Below are 23304 nucleotides of genomic sequence, written 5' to 3' on the forward strand. Positions count from 1 at the left end.
TGCATATCTGTGGGAGACACCTTAGGTCCCAAGAACGCACTTACTTTCTTCTTGGTTTAGGCAAATAGCCATCTGCTTGATTTCTTTCCTTTTGCGGCATTGCCAGGCAGACCTCTCTAACAGATCAGGTCACTCCCTTGTGCCCTGAGGCCCAAGTGATAAAAGCCAAGCCCCTCAGCCCAGCCACAGGTCCTTCCCCACACTGGCCCCTGTCCCTCTGCGTCACAGTTGGTGAGGGGAACAAAGGCAAGAGAAATGTAGCTGAAATTAAATCTCACAGCTTGTAGCCCACTGATAGACACCTGAAACATGCAAAATGTGACCTTACCCAAGCAGCTCATGGCTGCCTTACTTCCTTGATGTTTTATTAAACACTAAAAGTAGCCTTACCTTACCAGTAGCTAGCCCCTCAAGGTCACGAAGGCCTTGCTTCCAAGTTCCTTAGTAACTTTACTTTATCTTTACCCCTCCCTCCACAAACTTAAAAGTATATAATCAGCCACTCCTCACAACCCCAGGGCAGCTCTTTCTGCCCACGGGTCCTGGCATGCTTTATTAAAATCACCTTTTTGCACCAAGGATGTCTCAAGAATTCTTTCTTAGCCATTTGCTCAAGAACCCCAACATCGGTGAAGTCTTTCTCGATTTGGTTTTTTGTTTATTCCGCACAGATTTCTAGCAAAGCATTAATGTATTAGTTAGTTTATACATCCTTCCCCCTCTCCCAGATTGTGTGCCCCTTAAGGTCAAGGACTGCGTCTTTATGCATCTCTGCAGGCATGGTAGAGAACAGACACCTGGAATATTTGCTCAAGCTCTCCAAGCCCCAGTGTCCTCCCAGGAGAAATGGAGGTAACAATACTCACCCTGGGGGGAGCCACCAGGAGGGTAAACCAAGATAATGTCTAAGCAGGACTTAACAGAATTAAAAAAAAAAAAAAAAAAGTTAAAGAAAGGGTGGGGGGCACCTGGGTGACTCAGTTGGTTAAGCATCCATCCGAGGTAGGCTCAGGTCATGATCTCACGGTTTGTGAGTTCGAGCCCTGTGTCAGGCTCTGTGCTGACAGCTCAGAGCCTGGAGCCTGCTTCAGATTCTGTGTCTCCCCCTCTCTCTGCCCCTCCCATGCTCATGCTCTGTCTCTCTCTATCTCTCAAGTAAAAAAAAAAAAAAAAAAGTTAAAAAAAAAAGCAGGACTTAACAGAGTACTCGGCATGTCATTAAGTGCTCAATAAATGATTCTCCTATGATTACTATTACTGTGTTATATAATAATATTATGTATTCCATAGTATTACTGCTACTAAATGAGTGGAAGATTTAGTTGGTAAAGGCATGAATGAATGAGGTGACTTCAGTTTAAATCCTGACTTTGGTCCAGAGAGAAGTGAACTTTAATATTCTTTGTCCCATGGACTGGGAATGATTAAATGTGTTGCAGTATTATTTTTTTGTTGTTGTTTCTGTTTTAGATGAAACCCAACAACATGGGCAGGCTTCAGCCAAAAGTTCTCCCAATTCTTGGATAAGGATTCATCCAGGTGTGTTACAAGGTGAGGGGTTATGGAAACTGACTTCCTTTTTCTGAGTTGGTTTTGACTCCTTGGTGTCCTTCCTGTGGATGAATCATAAAGACACAAACAGATTAAAAACAAACATTGAAAAACCAGTGTGCTGAAGGGAATGCAGAAGTTAAGTCCCCAGGATTACATCAACAGTCTAGAGTGAAACCACCCAGAGTGAAACTGGTCAGGAGGCTGGGAAATGAAGGTGAAATTGATAGACTATGAAGTGTCTGAATGTATTGGGGGGAGATTTAGGTGGCCAAGGAGAAATGTGGAGATAAACTGTGATAAGTACATAATGAAGAAAAAAAAAAAAGGCAAGAAAACAGGCAGATTAAAAAGAGAGAAAGGCTTAGTTCCAGGGATAGCAAAAAGTTTTACAAGAAAACAAAAATACCATCGTACCCTCCACGGCTCACGGCAGTTGTGTTGATGGTATAATGCTGATTAGTGGTCCAAACCGAATCACAACAGAAACACACCAGGAGGATGAGAGACAGAAAGTGTGTGCATATGAGAGACAGCCCAGTCCTTAGCCACTCCCGGTAGGAACTCAACAGACAATGCCTAACACTGAAAAATCAAAGAGCACCATGGTATTTAGACATTAGAAGGATAACAAACACCAAAACAATCAGTTAAGAAAGTGGAAATGTGTTGCTGGAGAATGCAAAGGAGGTCCAGAGGGGTGCGATTTTTTGTAACAAGCTTTGTAGAACTAGTTATTAGTTAATTAGCATTTGCGTTATGCTTTCCATAATCAGTTAATTGAATAGGCACTTATATATTACCTTGCATCAGGCACTGTTCTCAGTGCTTTACGTATGTTAACCAATTGAATCCTCATAACCACCTTTTTTTTTTTTTAAGTTTATTTATTTTGAGAGAGACGGAGACAGCGCGAGTGGGGGAGAGGTGGACAGAGAGGGAGACAGAGAATTCCAAGTGGGGCTCCATACTGTGGGTGCAGAGCCGGACACGGGGCTCAAATTCATGAAACTGTGAGATCATGACCTAAGCCGAAACCAAGAGTTGGACACTTAACCGACTGAGCCACCCAGGCACCCCTTCTTTACTTAATTTTTAAAGGATGAATATGTATTATTTTAATTCAAATAAAAACAGAAACATTTGTAAATCAGTATGAGCTTTTAAGAGGATTTATTTCCAACTTTATGGGTATAGAGAGGCCAAGTCCTAAAATGAAATCAATTTTTTGTATAAGCAATTGACTGAAGCAGAATGCTAAACACACAGTAGCTGATCATTAATTCCTTCACCAAAAATTCACTGAATCCTTACTACGTGCCAGCCACAGGAGCAGGTACAAAAGATTCAATGCTGAATGAGACAAGGTCCTTGAATTTGTGAGACTTATAGTACAGAGAGGGAGACAGATAATTCCATCACTAGAGTAGGTCATATTCAATGGAGCAAGCTTGGAAAAGCACAGAACACAAAATAGGCAGTCACTAGTGCAGTCTGGGGAGACTTTCTGGAGGTAGTGATGCCTGAGCTGGCCTTTCAGGATCAGGTAGGAGTTAGCCACATGAAAAAGTTGCTAAAGCATATTTAAGGAAGAGGAAAGAGCAATGAATACTCGTTAAAATGAATTGAGTTGGTTGCCGTCCTCTTACATTTGAAAATATCAAAATGTCAGAAATAATAGTATTCATAAGCCCCTCCTAACCTGAAACATTCCACAGCCCAAACCAGTGGGGTGCAAACCATGCTGCTACATTCCGGTATGAGTGGCTATTTCTCTAATCAAAAGAAAAAAATAAATTGATAAAACTTTCTTCATATTAAATTTACTTCAGACTTCTCTTAAGGGTGCCTAGGTGGCTCGGTCGGTTAAGTGCCTGATTCCTGGTTGTGGCTCAGGTCATGATCTCACGGTTTCATGGGTTCAAGCCCCACATCGGACTCTGAGCTGATGGGTGGAGCCTGCTTGGGATTCTCTGTCTCTGTCTCTCTCTGCGCCTCGACCACTCGCGCTCTGTGTCTCTCAAAATAAATAAACTTTAAAAAAAGTTAAACAAAAAGAAGACTTCTCTTAAAAATAGTTAGGCCAGGGGTGCCTGGGTGGCTCAGTCAGTGAAGCATCTAACTTCGGCTCAGGTCATGATCTCATGGTTCATGAGTTTGAGCCTCACGTCGGGCTCTGCACTGACAGTGTGGAGCCTGCCTGGGATTCTCTGTCTCTGTCTCTCTGTGTCCCTCCCCCACTTTCTCCCTCTTTCAAAATAAATAAATAAACTTGAAAATATAGGGTGTAGCTCAGGCCGTAAAGTTTGACTGCCGGTTTCAAATCATTGTACTGTCTACCAAATGCAAGAGCCTGGGCAGCAGTCTCTAAACCTCTCTGAGCCTCAGTTGCCTCCATTATAAAGCAAGGATAATGACACCCCATAGTTTACAGGGATGCCGTGGGAACTAGAGAATACACGGACCATGCTTAGAACAGAGCAAGGACCTGACAAGCACAATGCTATTGGGTGCCATTGCTCAAGGTGATAAAACAAATGAATAAGTAAAAGTTATAATTAAGAAAAAAATTAATTAGTAATCGAGTTGTAACTTCTTAACATGTTATGTGTTACTTGAAGTTACCAAAGTTTGTAGATATACTGAAGATTTAAATTTTATGCCAGACCTGTATTGCGGGTGCCGGAATTTAGAGTGGTGATATGTTTACGGGGTTCTGCAAAGAGCAGTATGACCTCTGGCTGTCCTGTCCCGCAGCACATGGGAGAATCAGGGCTCTGAGCTCAGGAAAAGGCCTAGAGCAGGTCAGCATCTGATCACCTGCCAGTCCATTTGCACTTGAAACCAGCCTCTTCCCCCTCCCTAGAGCAGTAATCCTGTAAAACAACAACTAGATGCTTTCTCTAAAATGGGTGTGCCCCAAACCTCCCAGTCCAGAAAGGAACAATGTACACTTGACCTTTGAACAACACGGGTTTGAAGTATGTGAGTCCACTTCTATGCAGACTTTTTTCAATAAATACACTTACAGTACTGAAGAGGTATTTTCTCTTCCTGATGATTTTTTCTTTAAGCTTACTTATTTATTTTGAGAGAGAGCAAACAGGGTAGGGGCAGAGAGAGAGGGGGGGAGAGAGAGAATCCCAAGCAGGTTCCACGCCATCAGTGCAGAGCCTGATGTGAGGCTCGAACCCTTGAACCACGAGATCATGACCTGAGCTGAAATCAAGAGTCAGTCATTTAACCTCCTGAGGCGCCCAGGCACCCCTCTGATTATTTTCTCAAAGCCTTTTCTTTCCTCTGGCTTATTTCATTTTAAGAATACAGTATATAATACATAGAACATATAAAATATGTATTAATTGACTGTTTATGTTATTGGGAAGGATTCCAGTCAACAGTAGTAGGCTGTTAGTAGTTACATTTGGGGGGAGTCAAGTTACATGTAGATTTCTGACTGTGCCCCTAAACCCCGTGTTGTTCGAGGGTCAAGTGTAGTTCCTTGCACTACTTTGGGCTCAGTGAATTTTCATGTTAAAAAAGGTCTAAGAGCTCTGAGGAGAAGCATTTGACCATGATGTCCTCTGTGTGTGTCAGGGAAAGCTTCCTGGAGGAGGAGACATCGTCTGCATGGACTCTGCAGAAGTAGCAAGGGCTGGCCGGACAGAGAGGTCAGGGGCGGGAGGGAGAACGGCATTTCCTACAGGGGAAGAAGCTCGTGCCCAGCAAGGCCCAAAGGCAGGAAGAGCTCAGCCTCCTGCCATAGCTGCGGGGACACGGTGTGGCTTGAGAGGTGGCTGGGAGTGGGGGTGGGGCTACCTCGAGGCCTTGTGTCTAAGACTGAATTTTAACCCTAGATCCTCAGGAGTTTGAGGAGAAACTGCAGATTTTAAGCAAAGGAACAGCACAATGAGCTACAGATGTTTGAAAGGGACCCACGAGGGGCCTGGGTCTCGACTCTGGTGAGCCTCAGCGGCCTCCTTTGAAAAACAGGAAAAATAAAATTCACCCCACAGAACTGTTCCTAGACTTGAATGGGACCATGGACTATGCCTAGCACGGGGCGAAGACGGTTTCCCTCAGTTTCCCTTCCAGTATTTGTAACAGGAAGAGGGGGCATGCTCTTCTTCAGGCTCTGGAAAGCCTGCCGTCCCCCCACCCCCCTCCCCGTCCTTAGTGACTCTGAAAGAAGGGTCTAGGGAGACATCTTCAGGCCCAGGCTACGCCCTGTCTGAATGCAAAACTTTAGGAGCTTAGAGACTTTTCCCTCCCGCAGGTGAGAATTTGTGTCTTTTCTGGAGCTTCACCGTTTCAGTGCCCTGTGATGTGTGAGAAGGATTATGCCTGCCCTAAGAGGTGTGAAACCCGGCCTTCCAGAGCCCAGAAAACCAGGGAGTCCTTCCGGGCTGGGCTAGGCCAGGGATCTCAGGCAGCCAAGCTCAAAGCGTCCCGGATGCGGGAACGTAAGGAGATTTATGAAACAATAATAGGATGCCTGTTGATTATTGACAGGTTCTATGCCGGGTTCTTTGGTTGCTACACGTAGCAACCATCCACATTTCTTACAGCCAAGGAAACAGACCCAGAGAAGTAGGTACTTGAGGATGCAGGGCAAAGATTCAAAACCCCGGATCTTTTTAGAGCCAAAGCGCCTTCTACTGCTTCATCGGCCATCAGGACTTTTAAAACCCAAGTATGATCCAAGTATGATCATGTGGTTCTCTTGTTAATATCTTTCAGCAGGTCCCTGAGACTTAGAAAATTGGGGCGCCTGGATGGCTCAGCCGGTTGAGCATCCAACTTCGGCTCAGGTCGTGATCTTGCGGTCTGTGAGTTCGAGCCCCATGTCAGGCTCTGGGCTGACAGCTCGGAGCCTGGAGCCTGCTTGGGATTCTGTGTCTCCCTCTCTCTCTGCCCCTCTCCCTGCTCATGCTCTGTCTTGCTCTCTGTCAAAAATAAATGAACATTAAACAAAAAAGAAAAAAGAAAAGAAAGTGCTTCACAGATGATATCCCTTCCTGATTTGTCAAAGGATCTTCTCTGGGTTCACCTTCCCGGAAACCCTGTCACACACTTTCTTTTTTTTTCTTTTTTTTTTAACGTTTATTTATTTTTGAGACAGAGAGAGACAGAGCATGAACGGGGGAGGGGCAGAGAGAGAGGGAGACACAGAATCAGAAACAGGCTCCAGGCTCTGAGCCATCAGCACAGAGCCTGACGCGGGGCTCGAACTCACGAACCGCAAGATCATGACCTGAGCCGAAGTCGGACACTCAACTGACCGAGCCACCCAGGCGCCCCATGTCACACACTTTCTTGATCCCCTGCCATGCTAATTCCTGCCTCTGAACTTTTGCCTCCGCTGCTCTGTCCACCAAGAATGCCTGTCTCTTGCCTCACCCGCTCCTTCTGCCTGGCAGACACCTTCTTATCTTTCCCAGATGTGGGTCAAGGGACACCACGCTTCTGTAAAGTGTTTCTGCATGGCTCCTGGGTCCCCTCTGTGTAAGCACCTCTGGAGCTTAGGGCATTAATTTGTTGATACACCTGCCTTCTCTCCACCAGGTTGCGAGCCCCTTGAAAATAGGGACTGTGTGTCAGCTACTGTGATTTATTCAGTGTCTACCGCAGGGAACTTTGGAAGCCTCTTTGAACCTGGGCTTGCTGCCGTGTAAAATGCAATGGGTAACCTCTACTCATATGGCTGCTGCGAAGGTTAAAATGAGGTGATGTTTGTAGCGTGTTGAGCTTAGTGTGTTTAGTTAATAAACGGTGGCCCTTATCATAGTATAATAAAACACTGTTAGTTGTAGTATTTCAAATAAGATAATGGGCGAAAGAGTAAATGCATGAGTAAATGCGGTTAGCCAAGCAAAAAAAAAAATAACAAAATAAAAACGAAACCAAAAACCACTTCTGCTTTTCACGCAGCCTCGGAAAAACTGTAAAACTATCGTGGAGTATTTCCCGGTTTCTGTTTCTCAGTCTTTGGCTACAGTTTCCTTTTGTTCCTCTTGTCTTACCCTACCTGGCGGAAATATCCGGGCTCCTGCGGGAGCTTCCTAGTCCCAGGGAAGAGAATTAATCAGGGCTTGAGAGTGACGAGGGAGAGAGGCTCAACGTCTGTCTTGCTTCTCGTTTCCTCCCCTCCTTTTCCTTCCTGTGGGGGGAAACCAAAAAGACTTTACAAAACTCAGATCCAGAACTCCATGTGGTTTCTTCAAAGGTTGCGCTGGAATCTTGATGGATGGTGAAAGAAAAAGCTGACAAATGAACCAATGACAACGGCAGACAGCAAATGACTGGCGCAGGGTCCCCTCATCCATCTTCTGAGCGCTAACTGAGGGCCTGCTGGATGCCAGGCACTGAACTTGGCCCCTAAGGAAACAAGCTCTCTTGAGAGAGCTCCCCAAATCGTCACTCTGGGGAGATGGACAAGCGGACAGGCAAGTCTGTGACTAAGTAGGCTATGTTCTGTGGGGCACGATCAGGAGAGTGCAGGGCACACAATGGGCACCCCGAGTAGGCAAGTCAGGGAAGTCTTCCTGGAGGTAATACCTGAGCTGGGTTTTAAGGGTCAGCTAGGAGTTACTAGATTAAGAAGTAATTAGAAGATGGGAAAGTCGGGGGGAGCAACAATATTCATAAATTAAAATGAGTTGGCTTTTTATATTTCCGAGAATCTAAGGTGGGTATCAGAGAGATCATTTCTGATAGATCAGTGAGTCACTATCAATCCTGGGAGATTCTGCGGTTCAAGCCGGTGGGTCTCACGTCAAACTGCTATTATCAAAAAATTGTGGGGGTGCCTGGGTGGTTCAGTTGGTTGAGTGTCCGACTCCTGATTTCCACACAGGTCACGATCCCAGGGTGGTGGCACTGAGCCCCGTGTCGGGCTCCATTCTCGTCATGGAGCCTGCTTGAGATTCTCTCTCTCTTTCTCTCTCTCTCTGCCCTTTCCCCTTGCTCACACGCTTTCTCTCTCTAAAATACTTTTTTTTTTTTTTTGAAAGAGAGAGAGAGCGCAAGTGAACGAGGGGCAGAGAGAAAGAGAGAATCCCAGGAGGGGGAGAGAGAGAGAGAGAGAGACAGAAGCAGGGCTCGAGCTCATCTGAAGCGGGGCATGAGTTCACCAGATGTGGGACTCAAAACTCATGAACCACAAGATCATGACCTGAGTGGAAGTCAGATGCTTAATGACGGAGCCACCCAGGTGCCGCTCTAAAATAAATTGTTTAAAAAAGGAAAAAAAAACTGTGGTCTTCTCCTCTTTAAGACGAAAATTAAAATTGTAACCTTTAAGACTGGAAGGCTTCCAGGGTGCCTTGGTGGCTCTTGATCTTGGCTCAGGTTATGATCTCGTGGTTCAGATCAAGCCCTGAGTCTGGCTCTGTGGGGATAGCACAGAGCCTGCTTGGGATTCTCTGTCTCCCTCTTGCTGCCCCTCCCCCACTCGTGTTTTTTCTCGCTCTCAAAATAAATAAATCAACTTAAAAAAAAAAAAGATTGGAAAGTTTCCTTGGCTAAATTTCTCAACCCATTAAGCTTTGGTTTCTTCTCAAAAATGGAGAGTATAACACGATCTATCTGTGACAGAGATGGTTAGTTACCAACCCATCATCCACTCTTCCTTTTTCTTTAGCGACGGAGTCAGTTTTTGTCTAAGATGGTAATATGTCCAGATTTTTTTTTAAACTACACTTCCCAGTCTCCTTTGAAACTAACATCACCGTAATATCTGGCTCTTGAAATAAAGTGGCAATATTATATGTCATTTCCAGAGAGATAATTGAAAACGGAGAGGGTAACAGATTGACTACAACCAAGCATGAAGGATCTTTCTGGGATAATGAAAAAGTTCTAACACTGGATTGTAGCAGCTGTTGTTGCAAAACTCTGTAAATCTACTAAAATTAATTGAATCGTCTGCTTAAAATGGGCAAATTTTATGGTAAATTAGACCTCCATAATATTATAAAGTAATAGTAACAATTATTATAACACAGCACTTAAAATAATATTTTTAAAAATAGAGGCATATCTCTGAGATATTGCAGGTCTGGTTCCAGACTACTGCAATAAAGTGAATATTGCAATAATGCTAGTAAATTATTGTTTCGGTTTCCCGGTGCATATAAAAGATACACTTACCTTATACTGCAATCTATTAAGTGTGCAATAGCATTATGTCTAAGAAAATGTACCTAGCCTGACTGAAAAATACTTTATTACTAAAAAAGTGCTAACCACCTCTGAGCTTTCAGTAGGTGGTAATCTTTTTGCTGGTGGAGGGTCTTGCCGCCGTGTTGATGGCTGCTGACTGATCAGGGTGGTGGTTACTGAAGGCTGCTGGGTGGCTGTGGCAATTTCTTTTCTTTTTTTTAAAAAAATGTTTAATGTTTATTTTTTGAGAGAGATAGAGAGAGACAGAGCATGAGTGGGTGAGGGGCAGAGAGAGAGAGAGAGAGGGAGATGTAGACCGAAGCAGGCTCCAGGCTCAGAGTCTGACACGGGGCTCGAACTCACAAACCTTGAGATCATGACCCGAGCCGAAGTCAGATGTTTAACCGACGGAGCCACCCAGGCGCCCCTGTGGCAATGTCTTAAAATAAGACAATGGTGAAGTTTGCAACGTGGATGGATTCTTCCTTTCACGAATGATTTCTCTGTAGCAGGCAGTGCTGTTTCATAGCATTTTGCCCATAGAACTTCTTTCAAAACCAGAGCCCTTTATCAACTAAGTTCACGGAATGCTCTAAATCCTTTGGTGTCATTTCAACAATCTTCATAGTGTCTTCACCAGGAGCGGATGCTCACCCCTACAAGCAATTGCTCGTCCATTAAAGTCTTATCATGAGATTGCAGTAATTCAAATATAATTAAAAAGTTTGAAATACTGCAGGAATTACCAAAATGTGCCGTAGAGATAGGAAGTGAGCAAATGCTGTTGGGAAAAATGGCGCTAATAGGCTTGTTCCATGTACGGGGCCACAAACCTTCAATTTGTAAAAAAAAAAAAAAAAAAAAATACAGCATCTGCAAAGTGCCACAAAGCACAGAGCAACAAAACAAGGTTTGCCTGTATTTGTTTCTTTGTATCTTTAGGACCTGGCACATTAGGCCTTCAGTCAGTGTTTACTTGGCTTGTCAGTGCCTCAGTTTTCCATTCAGTAAAATGGAAGTGATTGATGGGGGGGTGGGGGGAGCCGAGGGCAAAGTACAGACTAACAGCAACCCCCCACCCCTGCCAGGTGGGAATGTGTGATATTCCTCGGACACTTCTGGTTGCCCAAGAACAGGGGAAAAGGAAAGAAGCAAGTTGGCTGACGGATAGAGGTCACAGTCATGCAGGACAGGCGTCTCCTTCAGTCTACCGATAACAGTCAACTGCAAGAAAAAGGCAATCTTATCCAAACCTAATCTCCAGAAACCTATAGACTCTGTTTCCTGGAGCCCTAATATCACCCTTGTCGAGATGTAAGGGGGTTTGGGGCACGCCTGGGTGGCTCCGCCGGTGAAGTTCTGACTTCAGCTCGGGTCATGATCTTGCGGTTTGGGGGTTCGAGCCCCACTTCGGGCTCTGTGTGGACAGCTCAGAGCCTGCAGCTTGCTGCAGATTCTGTCTCTTCTTCTCTCTCTGTTCCTCCACCGCTCATGTTCTGTTTTTCTCAAAAATAATTAAAAGATTTAAAAAAATAGATGTAAGGGGGTTTAAGTACTTGCCATGGTGATGTGAGAAACAAAGGCAAAAAGAATTAAACTCGCTACTGCCTACAGCCCACTGACACGTCCTTGAAACGGGCAGAGTGACCTCCCTCTAGGAGCTCAGCTGCCTCAATGATGACACTTTGCTAGGGACGAAAGGGAATCTTGGCTTAACATTATCCCAACCTCCAGGATCCCGTAAGTCTACCTTAACATATAAAAATTCCTTTCGAAACTTCCTTTATCTCAACTCCCGCAAGATATATGCTGGCAATCCTACTCCAAGTGTATGACCCCCTGATATACATCTGAAGGGTCTCATGACCGAGGTTTTACTAAACCGTAACAAATGGCGTTTGCCTAACACAGCTAGCCCCTCAAGGTCCTGGAAACCTTGCTTCCAAAATATCTTAGAGACTTACTCTATCCATAACGCTCTCCCAACCTGAAGGTATACAGTTAGTTACTCGGGTATGACCCCAGTGCAGCTCTTTCTGCCCAAGGGTCCTGTCCCCATGCTTTAACAAAATCACCTTTTTGCACCAAAGACGTCTTTAAGAATTCTTTCTTGGCCATCAGCTCCGAACCCCACCATCATCCCCAAACCCCATCAGTGATGATATCTAATAGGGTTTGATGAGATATAAAGTAGGCATGTTGTCTTTGTCTGATGGCATCTCACCCATTCAACTTACGTCACTGACTGTGCCCTGCTCTCTCAGGCCACAGGGACACTCAGGTCTGGCTAATCAAATAGCACTGTTTCTTGAACACAGTGTTCAAGAATACTTAAATACTGTGTTATACACAGATCGGTAGGGCCATTACCCAAGCAGAGCCATCAGACTTTTATGAAGCTTGGTTTATAGAGGCTGGGAAAGAATGTCCCTCTTCCTCTGAGGTCATAGACAGTAAGAACATAGACTTGGGGCTGTCCGTGGCCCTCTTTTTCTGTAGGCAAAGGCAGCTTGGAAAACAAGCCAGCACACAGAGGGAAAGGGGGTGGGAGGGAAAAAGAGAGAGAGAGAACCTAAAATGTCATTGAGCCCTTAGGTCCAACATGCCTGCAGCCGGCCTGTCTGTGGCCTTCCCAGTTATTGAAGCCACTGGACTTTCCCCCGCTCGAGCTAGTTTGAACTGACGTACAGTTCATAAAGTACAAATGCTTGGCACAGAGGAGGTACAAAATCATTGGTAACTCTTATTACAGGTGAGGGAGCCTAAGGCAAGCGGAGGGCCAAGCACAAGCTAGCAGAAACCCCTCCTCCCAGGTGGGATATGTATGATATTCCTTGGACACTCCCGGCTACCCGAACACAGGAAAGGACAAAGGAAAGGACAGAAAACAAACGATAGAATATCTATCAGTTGACAAATATCTTACTAAATTAGAAGAAAAAGGCAATCTTATCAATAGCCTCATCTCTAGAAACCTAGAGACTCAGTTTCCTGGAGCCCCAACATCACCCCTCCATAGGGATCTGGGGACCAAAGGCAAGAAGGAAATGGCAGGTAACACTGAATTTCTTTATAACCTGCAGCCCATTGACAAATACTTGAGGCAAATACAGAGTATAATAGCATTCCTCCAGGAACCCCCTACTGTCTTAATGTTAATGTTTTGCCAGAGGGGAAAACAACCTTAGCTTGATAATAGCTAGGCTTCCAGGAATCTGTGCGTCTTTAGCATATGAAAGTCTCTGGAAACTACCTCTGGACTCTCTCTCCCCCCACTCCACAAAATAGTCAACCCCACACTTGGGCAGCTATTCTGCCCCCAGGTCCTGTCCCTGTGCTTTACTAAAACCACATTTTTGCACCAAAGATGTCTTCAAGAGTTCCTTCTTGGCTGTCAGCTCTAAACCCCACAAACACACCCCCCCCTTCACTCCCAAACCTCACCGCCTACTACCATGAATTATAGTGAAAATGAGAGTTGGGTGAATAACACATAAAAGTGAGTAAACCTTCATGTGCTCTTTTCCATGTATTAGTGACGTGGGGAACAGAGGCAGGAAGAAATGTAGATAAAATTAAATTTCCTTATAACCCGCAGCCCATTGACAGGTCCTTGAGACAGGCAGAGTGTGACGTTCCTCCAGGAACTTCCAACAGTCTTAATGTCCATGCTTTGCTAGCAGGAAAAACAACTTTAGCTTGACAATAGCTAAGCTTCTTGGAGGTGAGTCCCCTTGACTTTTCCTTTTTGGAAAAGTCCCCTTGTCTTTACCTCACTTCCAAGCATATGATCAGTCACCCCTGAGGACCCCAGTGCGGCTCTTTCTGCCCGCTGGTCCTGTCCCCCTGCTTTAGTAAAACCACCTTTTTGCACCAAAGATGTCTCAAAAATTCTTTCTTGGCCGTCGGCTCTGAAATTTCCAACATTTCCACATCATTAAGAATTCTGACAGTGGTCACATTTCCACTTTTCCACGGTCTTTGTTAGAACAAACCTCGAGGGGTGCCTGGGTGGCTTAGTCGGTCACACGGTCCTACTTCGGCTCAGGTCATGATCTCATGGTTCTCGGGTCAGAGCCCCAGATCGGGCTCTCTGCTGTCAGTGCAGAGCCCGGTTCTGATCCTCTGCCTCCCTTTCTCTGCCCCTCCCCCACTTGCACACATGAGCTCTCTCTCTGTGTCTCAAAAATAAATAAACATTAGAACAAAACAAAGAAAGAAAGAAAGAAAGAAAGAAAGAAAGAAAGAAAGAAAGAAAGAAAGAAAGAAAAAGGGGCAGCTGGATGGCTCAGTCTGTTAAGCATCTGACTTCAGCTCAGGTCATGATCTTACCGTTCATGAGTCCAAGCCCCGCATCAGGCTCTGTGCTGATGGCTCGGAACCAGGAGCCTGCTTCGGATTCTGTGTCTCCCTCTCTCTCTGCCTCTCTCTCTTTCTCTCTCTCTCAAAAATAAATAAACATCAAAAAAAAAAAAAAAGAAAAAAAGAAAGAAAAACAGAACAAACCTTGAAATAAACGCCATCTCCCTCTCATGGCTTCCTCTAAATTTCTTGTCGGGGGACTCTTCAATGAAGGTTGAAGGTTGGATGAACATGCGATTTGCCTTCTTTTGATCCAATGCTCTTTGATCAATATTCTTCACCTCCCTGTGGGGGAAATCACAACGGCACATATGAAAAAAAACCTCAAGAGTCCACATGATGTTTTCACTCCTATTTTCATACGTAAAGAGAGACAAATATTTACAAATGTACTCATTTAAGAGCAGCTGACTAAAGTGGAGAGCTGACTCCATACCAACAACTGGGTCATGAGCCCCAGCTGTGTGCTGTAGGGGTCATATCAGCCCTTGGAGACCTAGAGAAGATGTGGTTCCTAAACTCAAGGAACACACACTCAAATTAGGAGGACAGGTGAAGAAATCAACGATCTGAAAGAAAGCTGAGTTTTGAGGGCAAGCTGAATTCAGGTTGGGGCTCTCCCACTTGCTGTGTGACTTTGGGCAGATTATTTAAGCTCTCCAGGCCGGGGGACCCATCTCAACACGGTGATAATAGGAAGTGGGGTTGTGGTGAGGATTGATTGAGTTACTATACAGGTCAAGTGCTTAGCATAGTGTCTGGTACGTAATAAATAAAGGAAGTGCCCAGTAAATACCGGCTACTCCTCCCGGTGTTCTTACAGAAGGTTTTCGGCGGAGTGTGTCAGATAAGTGTGTGGCACACGTTTGGAATGATGAATTGGATGATAAACCAGCTGACTTTTGAAATGTGAGCAGACATTTACTTGATGAAGAAGCAGACATGGGCGCTCAGGGTACACAAAATAGCAATAGAAATGTATCCGTGCGAATTAAGATGCTGTCAGATACTTCTCCGCTGACGCAGGATAGATGCAGAAGGACTGGTAAAAAACCAGCATTGAACTTGGCCTAAACTGAGGTAGGGAGGCTGAAGGGCTTCCATTTTAGAAAGGCTCCGTCTCTGCTGTTTTTCTGCTAGGTCTCATTTCTGCATGAGCCAAAGAAGCTGTGTTCCCACTTTTAGGGGGAAGTAAGAAAGTTAATTCTTGTCTGAGTTTTGTCCTTGGCCCCCAGACACCCGATAATGTCTGAGAGGAGCCGGATCCCAAACACGTTCCAGGCTGACACTGGCATCAATATCCCTACTTTCGGGAATTTATGGAACCTGTTGTTCTGACACCTCTGATAGGACGCCACCCTGGACTCCTGAAGAAACACGTACCTTAGATCCCTTTCCAATATAAGCCCCTAACCCCAAGCAGGGATGAGACTCATTCTCCTTTCCTTTCCAAGTCTCCCAGACAATCCGTCCGCTATTCTCTACCTGTCATTGACACTATTCAATAAAGTCTTTTCACTTTCTCTGGCTTGCATTTGATTTCTATCCTGCGCGAAGTCAAGGACCCCTTCGGCTGGTCCTGGGGGACCCTTCCCTGGGTCCTCGGACTCAGTCTGCCTGTATCAAAACCAATGGTTATCCCAACAATGGGCATCTTTTCCCACGTCAAAGGAAGAAATTCTGCTGCAACAACATTCCGCCACAACTTTTCTTAACCCTGGGGAGCCTGCTTCTGCGTACGACGAAGAGGCAAGGGACAGCAAATAGCACGTGTCCTTGTTACGATCACGTTTTCTGACGGAAAGGCGTTGACGTAATTCCTCGGTAATATTTTCTATACTGTTACTTCTTGAGCTGTTGAAGCCTACGTGTGCCTTAGGCCCGTATTTTCCACTGGAAAAGCATCTTTAGTTTGTGGGACAGAATCATATGTTGAAACCTTTCACGGGGTTCTGCAAAGAGCATTCCGAATGGTGGGTGCTCTGCCCCCGGACAAGCGTGAGGACTGGGGGCTCTGGACTCACATGTAAACGAAGTTCTCCGGCAGCCAGTGACCCGGCTCCCTCGGTGCACACCTACAGCAGGGACTCCTGGATTGCTTTTTCTAAGGGGGGCTGCTCCGGGTCTCCCCCCACTACAGACTTTCAACTCCGAGTCCTGTTCTGCGTGGTGTGGGCTTGCGGGTATGATCTCTGACAGCCTTCACTTACTGAGCCCTTCCTCTGAGCCAGGCGCAGAGCTAGATATCTACAACGGAACGCCGTTCACCTACAACTGTCCTGTGAGAACAATCGGTGTCCCTGTTTTACAGATGGTATCCAAGCCTCACACAGGCTACGTGATGGACCTAATTCATGCAGAGAGAGAGACAGAGCTTTGGTCTGTCCGACTTCAAAAACAGTTCTCCTAACTGACATTCTCTGTAAGTGGTAACTGAGGTCCCAGAGGAGTCCTAGCCCATCTGCAAGTAATACTCCAAAGGGCATGGGTCACCTTTTGGTTTTTTGTTACGGCTACCATTAAAAAAAAAACAAAACAGGGCCGCCTGGGTGGCTCAGTCGGTTAAGCGTCTGACTTCAGCCCGGGTCACGATCTCGAGGTCCGTGAGTTCGAGCCCCGCGTCGGGCTCTGGGCTGATGGCTCAGAGCCTGGAGCCTGCTTCCGATTCTGTCTCCCTCTCTCTCTGCCCCTCCCCCGTTCATGCTCTGTCTCTCTCTGTCTCAAAAATAAATAAACGTTAAAAAAAAAATTAAAAAAAAATAAAATAAAATAAAAAAAAACAAACTCAAAAAATATATATAAAAGTAAAGAAAATTGCATAATTAACACCATTTATCCATTAGACTAACTTCAGTAGTTACCAACAGGTTAATCTTGATTCATTTATTACTCCCTTTGCACTCCCCATTCCCACCCCAAATGGGTTATTTTATTTATTTTTATTATTTTTTTAAATGTTTATGTATTTTGAGAGAGAGAGAGAGAGAGAGGGAGCGCACGCACATGCATGTGAGCTGGGGAGGGGCAGAGAGACAGAGAGAGAGAGAGAGAGAGAGAGAGAGAGAGAATCCCAAGCAGGCTCTGTGCTGTCAGCACAGAGCCCAACACGGGGCTCGATCTCACAACTGCGAGATCATGACCTGAGCCGACATCAAGAGTCAGATTCTTAACTGACTGAGCCACCCAGACGGCCCCCAAATGGGTTATCTTGAAGCAAATCCCAGACACCGTGTAGTTGCATCCATCAATGCTTCATCATTATGGATCTCTTTCAGATGGGAGTCTTTTATTGTTTTTTTATTTTTATTAAAAAAAAAAAATTTTTTTTTAACATTTATTTATGTTTGGGACAGAGAGAGACAGAGCATGAACGGGGGAGAGTCAGAGAGAGAGGGAGACACAGAATCGGAAGCAGGCTCCAGGCTCTGAGCCATCAGCCCAGAGCCCGACGCGGGGCTCGAACTCACGAACCGCCAGATCGTGACCTGAGCTGAAGTCGGACGCTTAACCGACTGAGCCACCCAGGCGCCCCTGATGGGAGTCTTTTAAATACTAAGGTAACTGCAAAGCCACTGTAGTACTTCAAGGGAAAGGAACACACCAGGAAAAGGAATTCCTTAATATGTTCCTTTAGAACATAGATACCAAAGAGTTCATAGACTCTAAATGTGCAGCTCAAGGAGTTTTTGTGTACTGAGCCCACCCACAACCAGCACCCAGGTCAAGAAACAGACCACTGCCTGCTCCCCAGAGGCCCCCACAACCATATTCTACCCAGTCAGGCCTTACTTCCCCAAGGGTAGCCCTGCCCTGATGTCTGACAGCACAGATGTGTTTTGAGGCCACCATTTTCCTCTGCAGACAAAATTTTTAGAATCACTTCATGAAATGCCTTCTCCAACAAAAAGTGGATATATTTAGCAATGAGATTGCTCACACACAATTACAAAGCTTCTCCTGTCTTAAAATATCTACACTATAATTCACCTGATAAGGATGCCTTTATTAGACAAGGATGTCCTTATATATCGCTGAAATAAATACACTGTAGATGTAATGTTCAATAAATGTAGTATGAGCCCTAAATTATTTTTGCCTTGCTAATGCCACAGCTAGGTGTGACTCTTTCTGGTCAATGGAATGAAAAATGGAATGAAAAATGGAAGGTTTGCATGGGACTCACAGGAGGGATGCATTTCTTCGGACTTAGCTTCCTTTTTACTAGCTGGAACGTGGACCTGTTGGCTGGAGCTCGAGCAGCTATATTAGACTATGAAGCTGCATCATGGGCGAAGGATTATGGAGAAATAAGGCAAAAGGGACTTGGGTCCCTGACACTGCAACCTGCCATATCTACTGGACTCCTTTTAAACAGTAGAAATAAATTTGTATCCCGTTTTAGCCACTATCTTGAGTTCTTTTGTCACTCGAAGCTAAGCCTTATTCTAAGTGGTCCAATTACCTACTGTGGGCTTGGCCCTGTAAACAGGCTTTATGTGCCTTATTTTACTTGATCGGTGCCACTCTCCAAGGTAGGAAATACTATCTTCATTTAACCAACAAAGAAACTGAATACATGTGACCGGCCCGACATCGCAGAGCCAGCAAATAAAAACCCTTCCATCCCGACCCTAGCCGCTGTCATTCCAAGGATCCCACCTTCAAGGATTGTTGCAACTATTGGGAGAGACAGACATGTATGTTCTAGACAGGACATAACACCTGGTGCGTAGAAGTGGCTGAAAATCTGTTGGGACAATGAGTAAAGAAGAAACAAAGCATATGGAACTAAAGTAACGAAGGCAGAAGCAAGGAGAGTCCTGGAGAGCGTTTCCGGGTCCCCTCGCTTCCTGATCCTGACCCTCTCCTCCCTCACCTGCAACTCCCATCTCTCCCCCTTCACACCGGCTTGTATCTTCCACTTTACATTTAAACAGCCCTGTTACTCACCATCCAACCTTGCCCTTTTTGGTACAGAATTTTGTTCCTTCTGCTTCTTAGTGGTCTCCTTCACCCCTGGGGGTCCACACCTTGCCCCTAAGGTCCCAGACTCTGGTGTCGGACTTCAGCCCTGCTAAGACCATCCTCTACCTAATCACCAAACTTGTCTCAGCCCCAGGCTTCTCCATCTGGCACGCCCACTGCTGATCACTGCTTCCCTTAACCCTTTCTTCCCTTGGCCTCATGGTTGGTGCATCTTGACTTTCCTTCTGGCCACTCCTCCTCTGCCCCATATTTTGTCCTCCCCATATATGTGGTGGCCCTCTAAGGTTCTGTCCTTGATCTCGACTTCTGTAAAATGGGGATAAATAACTGTGTCTATCACACACACTATTTTACAGCCTGATTTTTTTTAACTACCTTTTTTTTTTTTTGAGAGAGAGAGAGAGAGAGAGAGACAGAGAATCTTAAGCAGACTCCATGCTTAGTGCTGAGCCCGACACGGGGCTTGATCCCATGACCCTGGGATCATGATCTGAGCTGAAATCAAGAGTCAGACATTCAACTGACTGAGCCACCCAGGCACCCCACATCCTGATTTTTTTTTTGGTCTCAATAATATGTTGTGACCATCCTTCCTTATGAAATAAGAGCATTAAATTCACAGTGCCATTTTTCCTGGCTGCAGATATGCACATATGACAGCTTGTTAACCAATCATCTTTTGGTGAACATTTAGGCTGAACTGCATTTTTGTGGTTCTGGTGTTTACTGGGTTTTTTGTGAGTGTGCGTGGATCATGTTTTGAAACTAACGCCACTATATCACTTGGTATCTGAAGTAGTTACCTATGTGTTCATGGTTGTCTTTCTCTCCTATTATGGCAGATACAGATAGCTGCCTAGCCAACAGCCATTCTCTCTCTCCCTTGCTCCCTGAATCCAGTGTTATTTTGGGTAATGAAGTGCCCAGCGGGTCCTGCTCTGGTCCAGTCATGGACATCTAATTTCTCTTTGCCAGCTGTTTCCTAAGCTTCCTTTGTGGCCAGGATGTCCCTGTGAAAGAGTTACGGAGCGGGTGAAGAAGACACGAGAGGGAGAGACACAAGGAGCGAAAGAAGGTGATCTCTTCTTTACAGAGAAGTGCCAGCTATTAAATGGGGAGGGGATGGTGGAGGCGGAAGATGGCCCTTTTGCACACCCAAATATAAGAACTGATTCGGGCAAAAACCATCCAGGGATGCTAAAACCACTGGGCGAAGATGTGGGGAGAACCTATTCATCCAGTCTCAAGGAATCACGTCGCTTATTACAGACTAACGACACAAAAATGGAGTCTACGGTGGAGAGGCCTGGCAGAGACCACAGGTCTGGCTGACCTGACACCGGGTGTCTCCCGGTGTTGTGCCGTGTGTATTCACAACATTGTCTATGAGGTGTTCTTGGCAAAAAGATCTTATCTGAATCCTATCAAGCACCTAGGATAGCCCCGATGTCCCATCTACAAGAAATATAGGATAGGGGCGCCTGGGTGGGTTAAGCATCTGACTTCAGCCTAGGTCATCATCTCGCCATTTCTGAGTTCGAGCCCCACGTCGGGCTCTGGGCTGACAGCTTGGAGCCTGGAGCCTGCTTGGGATTCTGTGTCTCCCTCTCTCTCTGCCCTTCCCCCACTCAGGCTCGCTCGCTCTCTCTCTCTCTCTCTCTCTCTCTCTCAAAAATAAAATAAACATGAAAAAAAATTTTTTTTTAAGAAATAGAGGATATATTGGAATAAATGATACCCTGAAGGAATAATCAGAAAAATCCAGAATGTGGCTTGAGTCTTTCAAAAAAATCTATGTCATAAGAAACTAATAATGTAATAATTGATTCAGGGAATAATAACGAAGCTGGAGGAAGAGCACCGGTATAGATTAAAAGACGCCAAAGTGATATCACAAAAATTATAATTCCCAATCTTTGTCTGGGAAGCAGTCAAAGTAGGACCAAAAAGGATATTCTGGGCACCACTGGGGAAATGAATTTGACCTAATTGCTACAGAGAGAAAGAAAATGTGGCAAAATGTGAATAATTGGTAAACACAGTGAGGGCATACAATGTTCACTGCACTGTTCTTTTAACATTTCTGGAAGGTCTGAACATTTTCTAAAGAAATTAAAAATATTGCAAATGGCTGGAGGCACAGGAAAATATCCATAATGCGCTGCTAAGCAGGAAAAAAAGTCTAAAAACTAGGTTGACAGATTGTTTAGATTGTAAACTAGATTGTTTAGAGATACACCTCTACGGACCCAGGAGAAAAGACTAGGTCTTTTTCTAGAAAAATGTTGGCCAGGTGCTTTTCCAGGTCTGTTTGTTTCTTTTCACTGAACATAAATGATGTTGTAGTTTAAGAAAAAAATAACTTTCAAGGAAACATCTGGTCTCTGTTTTTCTGGGGTTTACATTCTAACCACAAGAAAGCCGAATGTGCTTAAGAGAGTCCCAGGGCTAGGGGCACCTGGTGGCTCAGTCGGTTAAGCATCCGACTCTAGATTCCGGCTCGGGTCATGATCTCACAGTTCGTGGGATCAAGCCTTGCGTTGGGCTCTGCGCTGACAGCTCGCAGCCTGCTCCTGCTTGGGATTCTCTCTCTCTCCCTTTCTGCCCCACCTCCCCACTCCCCCCCCCCCTCAAAATAAATAAACTTAAAAAAAAGATAGTCCCAGGGCTAGGCCTCCAATTAAAACCTGCCACGTGTGACAATAGACAGGTGCTCAAACAACGTCCCTTCCCTAAAGCCCTTAAATACCTGAGGAAGTTTTCTTGTAGTGCCTTTAGGTATTCGTGAAAATAACTCCATTCATTCCAGTGGAGCCAGTTCAGCACGCGAAGGTTTTCCTTCCGCTTCTTCATGTTGATCAGGGTCAGTTCGATGACCTCGGCGTACGTCAGGATGGACTCAGTGGCTTCAGCCGTCAAGGCAACCGCCACATTGTCAGTTGGTATTATTGACTCTGAGCCTGATCAGCGGGATGGCCTCGTGCATGGCCAGGCCGGGAGCGGGGGTGGGGGGGGGGTGTGGGGGGGGTGGTGAGATGGCAGAGTGGGGAAAATGACCTGCTTCTGGACCAGACCACTGGAATCTGAGCAGGAAATGACTCCTGCTCTTTGACCATGGCCTACTTTGGAAGGCAAGAGGCTATCCTCCCCAATAAAGCCCTTCTCTCCTCCCGCTGATGGAAAGGCTAGGAAATGCTTTCTTGGGACTGCCATCTAAAATTCCCACTCTCGGGGCGCCTGGGTGGCACAGTCGGTTAAGCGTCCGACTTCAGCCAGGTCACGATCTCGCGGTCCGGGAGTTCGAGCCCCGCGTCGGGCTCTGGGCTGATGGCTCGGAGCCTGGAGCCTGTTTCCGATTCTGTGTCTCCCTCTCTCTCTGCCCCTCCCCCATTCATGCTCTGTCTCTCTCTGTCCCCCCAAAAATAAATAAACGTTGAAAAAAAAAATATTTAAAATTCCCACTCTGTCTGGTGACAGATGGTAACTACACTTATTGTGGGAGGTGCTTCATAATGTATAGAATTGTCAAGTCACTGTGTTGCACACACGAAACTATTACAGTATTGTAAGTCAACTACACTTCAACGAAAAATAAACAAATAAATACAATTCTTACTCTATCGTCACAGTGGCCAAGAGGAAGGGATTCCAACTTTCCTTTCCTTTCCGTCCCAAGGGCTCATCCTCTATATCATGTGGGTACGTTGAAAAATCCTCTGTGCCTCCCCCACCTCCGTGCCTCCCCCTCCCTCTCTACCCCTTCTGGATCCATCAGCATCTCACAAGTTTGGGATCTCAAGTCAAGATAAGTCATTGTCTACGTCTCCATTTTCTCCTCTGTAAAATAGGGATAATCATTCCTACCTTAGATGATGTTAATAATAATTACGATAGTTATTACTTATTTAGAGTCAGCCATCTACCACATAATCCTGGTCACAACTCTATTGGTTTGGTATGATTATCCCTATTTGAGGAAGGAGCTGATCAAGACATTGAGCTCAGAGGTTAAACTGTGCACACGAGACCTTAAGGCCGGTGGCTTGCTGAGTTGGGACTCAAATCTGGGCCTATGTGTCCCCAGCCCAGGCTCCTTCCGCTGCATTCCACTGTCTACTGAGCAAAGAGGTGACACATGGGAAAGTGCTTTATGAATAATAAAGTGCTATGAAATGTGAGCTATTATTCTCTGCCTATAGGCATATAAATACATTTGGGGATATGAGCTCTACCGGGCAAGTG

General features: G+C 45.4%; 1 protein-coding gene across 4 annotated transcripts in view; it reads right to left on the reverse strand.

The window, feature by feature from the left end:
* Nucleotides 1-1369: 1369 nt before the first annotated feature.
* The window catches only part of FAM227A (family with sequence similarity 227 member A), a 78295-nt gene continuing 56360 nt past the window's right edge, over nt 1370-23304 (reverse strand). For 3 of the 4 annotated variants that reach the window (XR_004343914.1, XR_004343912.1, XR_004343913.1), the window contains 4 exons: nt 21812-21964; nt 14221-14361; nt 7580-7711; nt 1370-1613 (listed from right to left, as the gene is read on the reverse strand). Coding sequence is in view for 1 of the 4 variants with exons in the window: in XM_032594038.1 (XP_032449929.1) it covers nt 1532-1613; nt 14221-14361; nt 21812-21964 (376 nt within the window). In the remaining 3 variants the exon portion in view is untranslated. The remainder of the gene's footprint in view (nt 1614-7579; nt 7712-14220; nt 14362-21811; nt 21965-23304) is intronic. The other variant, XM_032594038.1, reaches the window with a different exon arrangement.

This window comes from Lynx canadensis, chromosome B4 (genome assembly GCF_007474595.2).
Source record: "Lynx canadensis isolate LIC74 chromosome B4, mLynCan4.pri.v2, whole genome shotgun sequence".
Classification (NCBI taxonomy): Eukaryota; Metazoa; Chordata; class Mammalia; order Carnivora; family Felidae; genus Lynx; species Lynx canadensis.